The following is a 13,913-nucleotide window of genomic DNA, read 5'->3' on the forward strand; positions in this document are numbered from 1 at the left end:
TCAGGTAATAAATACCTCTTAGTTTCTTGTTCTCAGGACAGCTTTGGCTATTTGGGGTATTCAATGATTCTACATAAATTTTTTAATGACATCTGCATCCTTGAAGAATAACATCAGGATTTTAATAGATTGCATTTGATCTATATAACAAATTAGGTAGCATGGTCATTTTTACCATGTTGATTTTTATAATCCATGACATATAATTTTTTTTTTTTTTGGTTTTTGGGCCACACCCGGTAACGCTCAGGGGTTACTCCTGGCTATGCACTCAGAAGTTGCTCCTGGCTTGGGGGACCATATGGGACACCGGGGGATCGAACTGCGGTCCGTCCAAGGCTAGCGCAGGCAAAGCAGGCGCACCTTACCTTTAGCGCCACCGCCCGGCCCACATATAATATTTTTATATTTCCCAAAGTTCTCTTTTTTGCATAAAATTATTTCAAGTTCCCTAAGTAAAGGCCTTTAATGTCTTTTGTAAAGTTGACTTCTAGATAGTTAATAATTTAAGACACTACTTTGAAAGAAGTAGTCTTTTTGAACTATCTTCTACTTCATTATGTGCATATAGGAATGTGACAGGGTTTACTATATTTAATAGCCTGTTACTTTATTGTAATGGTTTATTGTTTCTAAAAGGATTTTAGTGAAGTCCTTCGTAATCTTTATATATGTTAACATATTATCTGCATATACTGACCATGTGACATGTTTTTCAAACTAGTTCTCTTTGATTTTTCTTTCCTAATTACTGCAGCTCGGACTTCCAGTACTGTGTTGATTAACAGCAGGGAAAGTGGGAATCTTTACCTTGTGTCTGATTTCAGAGGAAAAGCTTTTAGTCTTTTACCCTTTGTATAATACTAGCTGCATGCTTTTTTTTAATAAATGGCCACTACTATCTTGAGGAAACATTATTCTGCCCTATTTCGTTAAGTCTTCTTTTTATATCACGAATTAGTGTTGAATTTTATCAAAACCTTTCTCTACATCATTTCTTATAATCATGATTTTCATCTTTCCTTTTGTTAATATGGCATATATTGAGTTATCACTTATTCCTGCTATGAACCCCACTAAATCAGGTGAATAAATCTTTTGATATGTGATTGGATCTTATTTGTTAAGATTTTGCTTTGTATTTTTGCATTGATCTTTATCCGTTAAATTGGTCTAAAGTCTTCTTTTTTAATAATGTCTCTATATGCTTTGGGTATTAGTATAATGTCAGAAATCTTAAGGAATAAAGATAGCATGTCAGTGAATCTCATGGGAATAGTTTGGCACTGATGAGTCCTTAGAGTATGCAAGATATGTGAAGCAGAGTTATTATGAAACTAAACTGGAAATAAAATGTTATCCTACAAAAATCATCTTTTCCTTTACAGAATGTTATCAAGTATCTCGAGTTTTTTTCTTATTCATGATGTTCAATCTACTTGACTTCATCTTGTATTACCATGAGCTAGTGTGAATTCTCCAAATTCAAATATGTAGAATAAGAATTATTTAATAACTAATTTTACCAAATACAGGATTTGACATCTTCAAAAGTGGCTAAATTACCACTTGTACCTATCTGGGAAGCTAAGCCTGTTTTCGTAGTTCCCTTCTCAGTATACATTTGGCTTGCAATTTTTTAGTTTAGATTCCAGCTGCACCTGCCTCAGGGTGGCATTGAGGCTGTACATGACATTTTCCACCTGCTTCCTATCTTCTAAGCTTGATCAATGCCATGAAACTTGTAGCTTCTTTTTTTCTTTTTTAAGTTTTGGGGCATGCCTGGCAACACTCAGGGTTTGCTCCTGGCTCTGCACTTAGTAATTGCTCTTGGCAGTGCTCAGGGAACCAAATAGGATGCTAGGGTAGAACACTGGTTGGCTACTTGCAAGACAGGCACCCTCCCTGTTGTCTATCATTCCAGTCCCAACATGTAACCATTTTTAGTATTAATTATAACTCTCAAAAGCTATTGTTGAGGGAGAAAATCAATAGACAAGAAGGAAGAGTTTCTAAAGGGCCTAGGAAAAAGTAAGAATATCCTGGAGGGGGTCAGAGCAATAGCATAGCAGTAGGGCATTTGCCTTGCATGCAACCAACCTAGGATGGACTGAGGATAGTCCCTCTCTTTATGATCCCCTGAGCCTGCCAGGACATACTTCTGAGCGCAGAGCCAGGAGTTAACCCCTGCATGCCACTGGGTGTGGTCCAAAAACAAACAAACAAAAAGAATATTTAGGAATATATATGTATATATTACAGGATTGTATTTTGTTTTGTTTTGAAGGGTGCAGGCCATATTTGGTGGTGCTCAGGTGCTATTCCTGGCTCTGTGCACAGGAAACATTCCTACAGTGAACGGGGGGGGGGGGGGGGGGGGGATATGCAATGCTGAGGATCAAACCAGAGTTGGCTGTCTTAAATTTTGTACTGTCTCTCCGTACTTGGAGAATTTAGTAATTTTGATATTCAGCTTTAAATTTTCAATTAAACTCCTCTAGGATTGAGTGTGCATAATCTATTTAATATTAGGCAGATTCTTTGTACAAAATGCTGAATTTGTCACATGATGATATTTTGGTGACTGTTTTACCAAAAGGACCAGTTTTCTAAGAATATTTTACTGCTCATGTTTCTAGGGTGAAAGTTATATCTGTCATATGAGAAGTAGTATTCTTTGTGTAACATCTAAAAAATTATTAGCCTAACAAATGATTAAGTTGACAAAGTTAATGACTTTAAGTAAAAATTTTTATAGACATGTCACTTACGTTCATAAAAAATTTTATTTTAAAACTGCTTCATTTATAAATAAAAAACTATTGCCTGTAAATTGTAAAAGTAGAATAGTTTCCTCTCCAGTCCTAGAAGTACTGTAATGATTTTCCTAATAAATGTAGAGTATCATTTTTAGATAGATTTAAAAGATTACTTAAGTTCAGATTTTGGCAAATAGTCATGTAAAAATACATTACTGAATGGGGATTATATAAAAAGTTTCAAATATAATATGCATGTAAGTTATAAAATTAGTACATTAATAATAAAGTCCAATATGTTGCCTATTTTAAACTATTTCTTGTAAATATAAATCAAAGATTTAGGGGGCGGAGCTGTGGCACAGAGAGGTAAGGCCTTGTCAGCGCTAGACTAGGACGGACCAAAGTTCTTCCCCTAGCACCATATGGTCCCCCAAGCCAGGAGCGATTTCTGAGCACTGTATAGCTAGGAGTTACCCCTGAGCATCACTGGGTGTGGCCAAAAACAAAAAACAAACAAAAAAAGTCAAAGATTTATTTCTAATCTGAATTAGTACTAACCTGTTGACTGAAACCTGAATGATATTCACATAACATAATCACTATTCTGACCCAAACATTAGCAACAATAAGAAAGCACAACTCAAATGACAACCAAGTCTGCAAGGTGTCTTCTACATATAAAATCCTATTTCACCAGTTCTCATCCTTTCTCACATCTGCTTTGCTCCTCTCTCCTCAGTACAGTTTGGAGGTCAACTAGGATTGGACCACATTTCTATATCTCCTAAGAAACGCAGGGCATGGGGAAACAGATAAATCTCTTGTTATGTAGTAATGTCTTGGTTCCATACTCCAAGATAAAAGGAAAGAACTTGTTAGCCCTAGCTTTAATGGACTTAACTACTTTCTGGTTTGACCACCAACATGTTCCTAAATTTAATTTCTCCTCAAACAACTTTAAAAATAGAACTGACTTAGATTTCTTATAGCTTTCTTGTTCCTTTCTTTCCTCTGTCCTTTAAGATTTCTATTTTTTAATAATAGAATTGTCCCCATCTTTAATTCACTCTTGGTGTTAAAGACTTTGATTTAGTAATTAGCAATGACAACTAAGATGTCTTTTCTTAGTGGAAAAATATCCTGTAAAGGACAGTAAGACTATAAATTATGTCTTTTTTTCATATAATATGTACTGATGTTTTTTCCTGATTTTTTTTAAAACTATTTTTACAGTCCCAGTGGGTCTTTGTTATCTTGCTTGGAGCAGGTTAAAACATACCTGCTTACTGATGGAACTTGCAAGTGTGGCTTGGAATGTCCTCTTATTCTTCCCAAGGTAACCATTCACAAAAGCTCTATCAGCAGTTTGTTATTTTTCAGGTGCTTTAGATGTTTGCTTTTCTCATTTGGCATTTCATTTTTATATTCTCCAATCATGCATTTTAAAATTATTTAATTAAATATCCTTTGTATGCATTTTATAATGCTTAAAGATTGTCACAAATCTGTATTTATATTAACTATTTTACTAAAACTCATTTGTACCTTTTTATTAGAGCTATACCCATGCTCATTGTTTAAAGTACAAGATTATCTTTCTGTTATAACCACAATCTGCAATAGTATTTTTAGTAATGGTGTTGATAATTCTGCCATAAATATTTCTAAAGTCACAAAACTGAACTCTTTTAACCAAAATGTGAAATTGTTTTACTCCTTTACATAGTAAAAAGTAAATTTTCTTTAAATGATAAAATATTATTTATTATAGAAATAGATAATTGTTCTCTGGCTAGAATTAAAATTTAATTTAAAACAATTTTCCTTTTAATTCATGTCTCCTCATTAAAAATATTTTTGAAACAGTTTACAAGTATATATGGTAAACGAGTTATTAAAAGAATAATAGGATTTTTAAATCAAAAATTATTATTGATGTAATAAAATAAAAGAAAGAAAAAGCATGTAAAATGTGTCAGAATTTAACTATATTTTATTTTTAATGCCATTACATTTTAAATCAAATGCATTTACACATGTATTTGTATGTGTATATATGTACCCATATATTGACTACCTTCGAATTAGGATAATTTTCATTATTTACATTACCTGTAGAAACTGAGTTCACCAGAGTGTTTATTAAGTTTTATATATATATATAATTGCTTTTTGTAAATTTAAAAGTTGACAAAGTTTGTTCACATTTATGACCTAATCTATGAAGATTCTTTTAAAGCAAGGGGATCTTTATATTTAATGTTTATACAGACCTAGTATAAACAAAGACTATGCTTTTTCCAGGTATTCAATTTTGATCCTGGAGCTGCTGTGAAACAGAGAACGGCAGAAGATGTTAAAGCAGATGAAGATGTCACAAAACTATGCATACATAAAAGGAAAATCATTGCAGTGGCCACACTTCATAAAAGCATGGAAGCCCCACATCCTTCTCTGGTGCTCACCAGTCCCGGAGGAGGAACAAGTATGTAATAGGATGAAGTATGTAGGTCTCTCCTTCCCCAACTCCACTACTGGAGAAGGAATCATTAGAAGTTCTTGCCAAACATATTTTGAGTTCACTTTTCATAAATGCACAATATTTTTCAAGTCATGTGTGTTTTATCATTTTACTACTAATAATAAGTTAGTGCTAATGAGTTCCTCTGAAGCTGTCTCCCAATATCCCTTATTCAAACCATCAGTTTAGCAAAAAATATTAATCAGCACATACACTACAAATTATATGCAAGCATGTAGAACTTAGATAATAAATGAGAAAGTGTAGTAATTCATTTTTAAGAACTGTAGCCTTTTCCTAGCTCTCAATTGGAATGTGTTCTATCAATTCCTCAAAACTAGCAATATTGCCAAGAACTACCTCTTTTATTCCTCCTGTCTTTTTTATTTGTTTTGGTATGAGGCCACACCTAGTAGTGCTCAAAGATCACTCCTGGCAGGTTCAGGGCACTGTATGGGATTCTAGAGATTGAACCCAGCTGGATCGGCTTAGCCATTGTACTATCACTTTGGCCCCCTCTCCTTGTCATTAACAGCTATTTATTGACAGAGAAATTCCTTTGCCAGGATTTTTTTTAATTCCTTTTCCAACACATATTCACACATGCTTCCAATTTTTTAAATTTTCAGAAATGCAGAAAAATTTGAAGAATAGTTCATTCAATAGTACTTCACTTAGATTTTCCAATTAACATTTTGTTATAGAAGCTATAGAGATATTGTGACAGTTCTGCATATATCAGTCTGATCACTACATTCAGGAAATATATATATATATAACATTAATATAATTATATTTTCTAGTGCACAGTGTATGCAAATTTTTTTTAAATTTCTACTGAAGCCCCTTTAAGCAATTCTCAGATAATGACCCAGGGATGCTTTATTGCTTGAGATCTGCAGTAATGTTTGGAGAAAAATATCCACTATTAGATGGAGTAACCTTCACTGGTTTTTAGGAGACAATTGTTGCAAGTACTGGAACCATAGTTGGCTGCATATAAGGTTTTCACCTTAACCCCATACTATTTCTAGACTCAAGCTATTTATTTATTTTTTTGTTTTGATTTTGAGCACATATAACAGTTCTCAGTGCTCAAAGGTCATTCTTGCTGGGGTACAGGGGACCATATGTGGTTCCAGAAGTCAAATCAAGATCAGCCACTTTCCAGACAAGCACCTTTACCCTGTATTCTCTCTCCACCCCCACCATCAAGTTACATTTTTTAAATTAAAATATATTGCAACAATTTGAAATCAACAGTAGTAAATTATATAAAACTTGTCATTTTCTACCACTTTGATGTAGCTTTGTTTTTATATTTAAACATACTTTACAAATGTGTTTGTATACACACTTATCTGCTATCATTATCCCATCATATATCAAACAGTCTCATCTCAGAATTAAACTGTTGCCTTTTAAATGATTTGTTCTAGATTCTTTGTCAGACCCTACAACTCAGAGATTTTAATATAGATATTAAAGGTAAATACTAAGTGTAGGTAGAGGAAGGTTCTTATCTACACACCCTTTAAAATGATATGTATTGTTGCATTAATTGCACTCTTTTAATTTCTTTTCTTCTTTCTTTTTTTTTTTAATTTAGTTTTTGGGCCCACAGTGCTTGGGAGCTACTCATGACTCTGTGCTTAAGGGTTGCTCCTAGAAGTTCTCAGAAAACCAAGTGACCACGTGATAACAGGAGATTGAACCCAGACTCCACATATGTAAAGCCTGTGCTTAGCCTGTTGGACTATCTATCTGACCCTATTTTATGAACTTTAGACATATTTTCATTTCTGGATTTTAAATGGTGTTATTAGGTTGAGATTTAAATTATTAAAGTTAAGACCCAGAGCAACTTTTACCTCTTTCATGTTAATACATAAACATAATTAGTTGCTGTTTACTCCTTTCTGTGGTCTACTGAATATAATAAAGGCACTTGATGAGTGACTGGTTTTTACATGTGCCAACTTTTGTGATATTTGATTCCTAACTATAATGTAACAACAAGATGACTTCTGTTTCAGTGTTTTAGTATTGCTATTTTGAGTAGTGGCTTTTTCCCCTTCCCTACTATGAAAGTAACCCTTAGTAAACTACAACTATTTCTGTATAGTTAGTTGAATATAAAAAATTTCAATGTCTATATTTTAGCCTTTGAGATTATATATTATCTATATAAAGATTTTTAAAAAGACACAAAGCAGAGATAGTTTCTGATAAGAACACATTCAATTCCATAATAATGCTAGTAGTACTACTAGAGACAGCTTTATTCTCACTGTATCCCAAAATAGTATCCTACATATTTTTTCATATATTCTTTAATTATAAATCTAATTTTTAAAAATTCACATCTACTGGGGTCAGAGTGATAATACAGCAGGCAGGGTGCTTGCATGCATCCATCCTAGGTTTAACTCCTGGTTTGATTCATATGGTCCCTTGAGTACCACCAAAAGTAATTCCTGAGTAGTGGCTGATTCAAAACCAAAATAATAAGTAAATAACATCTACTGGGTTTTATCTGTTATACTTCTTTTACATCATTAATTTTCAGCTTTTCATATTTTATATCCAAAAATCTGTTAAAGAATCTCTACCATTCTAGGAATAGTACATATTTTCTAAGAAAATTAGATGTACACTGCAATTTCAGACTTCTTCGATCTATCTGACTTACCCCAGTTTGAGAGTCACTGTGTTAGATATGTTTATATGATTTGAGTATAGTAAGTCCACTACTTGGCAGATCGGAGAAGTATTTTTACCTTAAATATATAATTAATTGTCCATTTTAGTAAATATATTTTTGACAGCAAATGAATCTAAGTATACATGCTAATATGTCTCAGAACAGACATAGCAAATCAGGGTATGAATGGTCTGACTCTTCTCTTCTGACATTGTAATAAATCACTGGTGTTTTCTCATCCAGTGCAGCTAGATCTCCACGTCTTATTAAACACAGCTTTCTAGACAGCCAGCACCAATTGGTAGGTTTTGGCATATGAAGCTAATTTTATTTACCATCCTTACTTTAGAAGGCTCAACTTTATAAAATAGTTAAATATCCTTAGGGGCTAAACACTTAAATTTAGAATTCTGATATGATAAAGTAAAGATTCTGTATGATGAGCCACCTTGTTTTTGTTACCTGTATTCTATCTGATCTCCAGAAGAACTAACAGTATTCCAAAAGCTAGTAAGGAATTTAATGCATTCTGTAAAAAAGAGAATATTCTGTTAGACCCAGCACTGACGATTTTAGTGCTCGACTAAACTTAAATCACATAAGAATTCTAACCAAGTAGAACTCAAATATTTTGCCTTAGTTGACTAAGGATATTTTTATAGTAATAATGACTTGATCAAGGAGAAAAAAGGTAGTATAGCAATGTCACGGAGTCAATGTGAAGTTAATCATGATTGTAAGATTAAACTACATTTACTTTTTGTTATCACTTTCATTATAAAATATTCAGAATCTACTTCATTTAATTCACAGAAATTAAGACTTACTCTCACAGTAAAAATGTTGGGATAAGAAAGAATTTCTATAGTTATCCCAAGGAGGTTTCAGTAAGGTACAAGAAGCATTTATAAGGTAACAGATTTTCTAGTGAAAGTAGGAGTATATATAAATCATTTATGAAAAAGCCACTAAGAATATAATTTGTAACTGTTTTTAAATAAAACTCAAATCCAATAAGGTTATAGAATCATCTCTATCTAGGCTGTCAATCTTTATTTAACATATTTTAAATATTATGAAAGTGACTAATGCCAATATGTGCTGTGCTGGCTCAGATATCCATGTTTTCTTAACAGATACGAAGCATATAATCATAATGAGCACTTTTCCCCTTCGGTCAGCTAAGGAGAAGTACTGCATATTTTAAATTTTAAAATAAAACTTTTTATTTATTTATTTATTTTATTTTTTGGGTCACACCAGTTATGCTCAGGGGTTATTAGAAATCACTCCTGGCTTGGAGGACCATATGGGACGTGGGGGGATCGAACCACGGTCCATCCTAGGTCAGCCATGTGCAAGACAAACACCCTACTGCTGAGCCACTGCTCCAGCTCCTCTTTTCTTTTCTTTTCTTTTCTTTTCTTTCTTTTTTTTCTTTTGGTTTTTGGGCCACACCCAGTGATGCTCAGGGGTTACCCCTGGCTATGGCTCAGAAATCGCTCCTGGCTTGGGGGACCATATGGGACACCGGGAGATCAAACTGCAGTCCACCCTAGGCTAGCACTGACAAGTCAGATGCCTTACTGCTCTGCACCACTGCTCCAGCCCCAGCTTTTCATTTTTTTTAACGTTTTGTCTACACTCATGCTTCTGGGTTTCTATACTTACTGGTGGTATGGGATATATGTGGTTCTGGGGATTGAACTAGGGCCTCCTGCTACCAGAACTGTGATCCAGTTTGAAGCATTTCTCTAGCCCAGAACGCTTTTTATTTTTGGGGAGGTTTGGTATTTGGGTCACAGTCAGCAACAAGCAGTACTCGGGTTACTCCTGGCTCTGCACTCAGAAATCTTTCCTAGCATTTTCTGGGGACCATATGGGATTCCAGGGATCAAACCAGGGTCTATCCCAGGTCAGCCCCTTTTATTTTTATTGACTCAAGTTACAGTTTCTGCTGGAGAATTTCTATTTCCAAGGACCTTCCTTTCCTCTTTTTCTTATCTTCTTCTCAGCCAGTCCTAATGCACACCAAAAAAAATTTTTTTGAAACTAACAGGAATTTTGTGTTTTTTTGTTTTTTTCCTCTTTCATACCAGATGCAACTCCAGTGGTACCTTCTCGGGCAGCAACTCCAAGATCCATAAGAAATAAGTCTCATGAAGGAATTACAAATTCTGTAATGCCCGAATGTAAGAATCCTTTCAAGTTAATGATGGGGTCGTCAAATGCCATGGGAAGGCTGTATGTACAAGAACTGCCTGGAAGCCAGCAACAAGAACTCCACCCTGCCTATCCCCGGCAGAGATTGGGCAGCAATGACCATGGACAGAAATCTCCATTTCGAGGCAACCATGGAGGCCTGCCCAGCCCAGCATCGTCAGGCTCTCAGATATATGGAGATGGCTCAATCTCTCCAAGAACTGACCCACTTGGAAGTCCTGATGTTTTCACAAGAAGTAATCCTGGTTTTCATGGAGCTCCCAACTCCAGTCCTATTCACCTGAATAGGACTCCTCTTTCTCCACCATCAGTAATGCTACATGGTTCTCCTATACAGTCATCCTGTGCAATGGCTGGAAGGACTAATATACCTCTTTCCCCAACCTTGACTACAAAGAGTCCAGTAATGAAAAAACCAATGTGTAATTTTTCAACTAATATGGAAATACCACGAGCAATGTTCCACCATAAATCACCCCAAGGCCCTCCTCCCCCTCCTCCACCTTCTTGTGCTCTTCAGAAAAAGCCATTAACATCTGAGAAAGATCCACTTGGCATTCTCGATCCTATTCCTAGTAAACCGGTGAATCAGAACCCTGTTATCATTAATCCAACTAATTTCCATTCAAATGTCCACTCTCAGGTACCTGTGATGAATGTAAGCATGCCTCCTGCTGTTGTTCCTTTGCCAAGTAATCTCCCTTTGCCAACTGTAAAACCTGGTCACATGAATCATGGGAGTCATGTACAAAGAGTTCAGCATTCAGCTTCAACCTCCCTGTCCCCTTCTCCAGTGACTTCCCCAGTGCACATGTTGGGGACTGGAATTGGAAGGATTGAGGCATCGCCCCAAAGATCACGCTCATCTTCCACATCATCAGATCACGGAAATTTCATGATGCCACCTCTAGGACCCCAGGCCACTTGTAGTGGTATTAAGGTTCCACCTAGGTCACCAAGGTCAACAATAGGGTCCCCAAGGCCATCGATGCCATCAAGCCCTTCAACCAAGTCCGATGGGCATCATCAGTACAAGGATATCCCTAACCCATTAATTGCTGGAATGAGTAATGTACTAAATACCCCAAGCAGTGCAGCTTTTTCTACTGCATCTGCGGGAAGTGGTTCTGTAAAGAGTCAGCCTGGTTTGCTGGGAATGCCTTTAAATCAGATCTTGAACCAGCACAATGCTGCCTCCTTTCCAGCAAGTAGTTTACTCTCAGCAGCAGCCAAAGCACAGCTAGCAAATCAAAACAAACTTGCTGGTAACAACAGTAGCAACAGTAGCAATTCTGGAGCTGTTGCTGGCAGTGGCAACACTGAAGGACATAGCACTTTAAATACCATGTTCCCTCCTACTGCCAACATGCTTCTCCCAACAGGTGAAGGGCAAAGTGGTCGAGCAGCCCTCAGAGATAAGCTGATGTCTCAGCAAAAAGACTCATTGCGGAAAAGAAAACAGCCACCTACCACAGTGTTGAGTTTGCTCAGACAGTCGCAAGTGGAGAGTTCTGCGGTTTCTAAACCTGGGCCTGACTTGCTAAGGAAGCAGGGTCAGGGCTCATTTCCCATCAGTTCAATGTCTCAGTTACTACAGTCCATGAGTTGTCAAAGCTCTCACTTGAGTAGCAATAGTACCCCGGGTTGTGGGGGCTCAAATACTGCTTTGCCTTGCTCTGCTAATCAGCTGCATTTTACAGATCCCAATATGAACTCCAATGTTCTTCAGAATTCACTGACACAGAACATACCTTTAAGAGGGGAAGCCGTGCACTGCCACAATGCAAACACTAACTTTGTTCACAGTAACAGTCCAGTCCCAAACCACCATCTTGCAGGTCTAATAAATCAGATTCAGGCTAGCGGGAACTGTGGGATGCTCAGTCAGTCGGGCATGGCTTTAGGAAATTCATTACATCCCAATCCACCTCAGTCAAGAATTTCAACGTCCTCCACTCCAGTGATACCAAACAGCATTGTTAGCAGCTATAATCAAACAAGTTCTGAAGCAGGTATGGTTTTATTAGAAAAAAGTACCCAAAGGTACTAAACTTTTCTACTTTTTTAAAATTTGTACCAAAATATTTATTATGATAAGAAATGATCCTTTCCCCCCTTGTGAAATTTTCATCATTTCTTACATATTTATACTTTTATTTACAGAGTGTTAGGGATTTGTCGTTTAGAGAAAAAAAAAAAAAAAGAAAAGAAAAATAACAGCCAAGGGGATTCCATGTGTTTCCGTTATTTGTTGTCCATCTGTATCATTTTTAATATTGTTTGACTTTCATTTGGTTATATAACCATTGGACTCTAAACTCCATAAGAAGCCATAGAAGGCAGGGGTTCCTGGTTTTTGAGACATGTACTTGGTATATGTCAGAACAAAAGCCGTTTCCCTTACCTTTTGTTTGTATTCAGGTAAATGAAGCTCATTTTGGAAAAAAATCCCTAAAAGCAAATAAAAGAATTTTTTTTTTGTTCTTGCTGCTGACCAGAAATAGGTGAATGGATAGAAAACAGTTACTAGAAGTTGTATTAACTAGAAAACTGTCTTCTAATATGTTTTCTTATCCTACTTTGCTATCTTTTATTATTATTTGTTTGAGAAAAAATTTAATGGATATCGGCTACTCCCTTTTTTAAAAAGATAATTTAAGTTTCCTAATAAAAAGGCTTGAAAACATGATTTCTAGAATTTTTTATCTTGAAACTTTTTATAATTTTCTTTTAGAACTAAGCCAATATTTTTACCATTGACATATTGCTTGAACCCAATTTATTGTATCTTTTCATCTACTATTAATGAAATACAAAATTATTTAAAAGTAGACACATTAGAAAGATATATATTGTGCAATAGTGTCCTCAAGACATTGTTATTTAAAATAAAACTAAAGAAGCACTGAAGAGGTAATTCATCAAGACATCAGAAAAATTTACCATGAAAACATAAAACCCAACTCTAATGATTTGATAGATTTACAGGAAATAACAGGGAAGAAATATAAAATATTATAGAGACATTATTTAGGTAGAAAACCAGTGGCTTTAAAAAACCAGTTTTGCTACTGGAAATGAGAAAACTGCTGAGGCTTTGGACAATAAGCTATTGTGTCAGTGTGTATAGAATGTATTAAAACTACCATGCTGGAAAAGTAGCATAACCTTCATGCATTTGCTGCTGATAACAAGCTCGAGTGTTGTTTTTTTTCCTGGTGCCACTACTTCAACCTTCCATCCTCCACAACCTGTATTATGTGTTATGTTTTGATGTCAGTAGTTGAATAGAGAGCTATTGTTCCTTACCTCTCATTTGAAGAGAATATAAGGTTAAGAATATAAATGAAATTCAGTGCCTTCTTGATATTCTTAGTCCACATAGTCTTATGAAACTGTTCCTTGTGCTGTTAACAGGATCCTTATTCCAAAGGGGCTTCCAACTTCCAGTGACTCATTCCTTAGATAATTTTAGATGACGCCACACAAATGAAAATTGATCTTATGAATTTAGCTGATTAAAGTTACACGAAATCAGTAACTTTATTTAAATGCACCCTATTTAGTAGGTAAACACTTCACACATTTACAGAAGACATTTTCAGTCTCCTATGACACTTTAAATTTTGGTACCCTTTACCTCAACCTACTTTGTTTCAGGTCTAAGTTCATAATACAAAGTGTATGTATTTTATTAATGATG

The 13,913-nt window shown here is 35.4% G+C and overlaps 1 protein-coding gene across 2 annotated transcripts in view; it reads left to right on the forward strand.

Annotated features, from left to right (window-relative positions):
- Positions 1-13,913, forward strand: part of MBD5 (methyl-CpG binding domain protein 5) — a 246,047-nt gene that overhangs the window by 168,296 nt on the left and 63,838 nt on the right. For both annotated transcript variants that reach the window (XM_049772981.1, XM_049772982.1), the window contains exons 5-7: positions 3,996-4,098; positions 5,067-5,247; positions 10,087-12,222. In XM_049772981.1, coding sequence (XP_049628938.1) covers positions 3,996-4,098; positions 5,067-5,247; positions 10,087-12,222 — 2,420 coding nt within the window. The remainder of the gene's footprint in view (positions 1-3,995; positions 4,099-5,066; positions 5,248-10,086; positions 12,223-13,913) is intronic.

This window comes from Suncus etruscus, chromosome 5 (genome assembly GCF_024139225.1).
Source record: "Suncus etruscus isolate mSunEtr1 chromosome 5, mSunEtr1.pri.cur, whole genome shotgun sequence".
NCBI lineage: Eukaryota > Metazoa > Chordata > Mammalia > Eulipotyphla > Soricidae > Suncus > Suncus etruscus.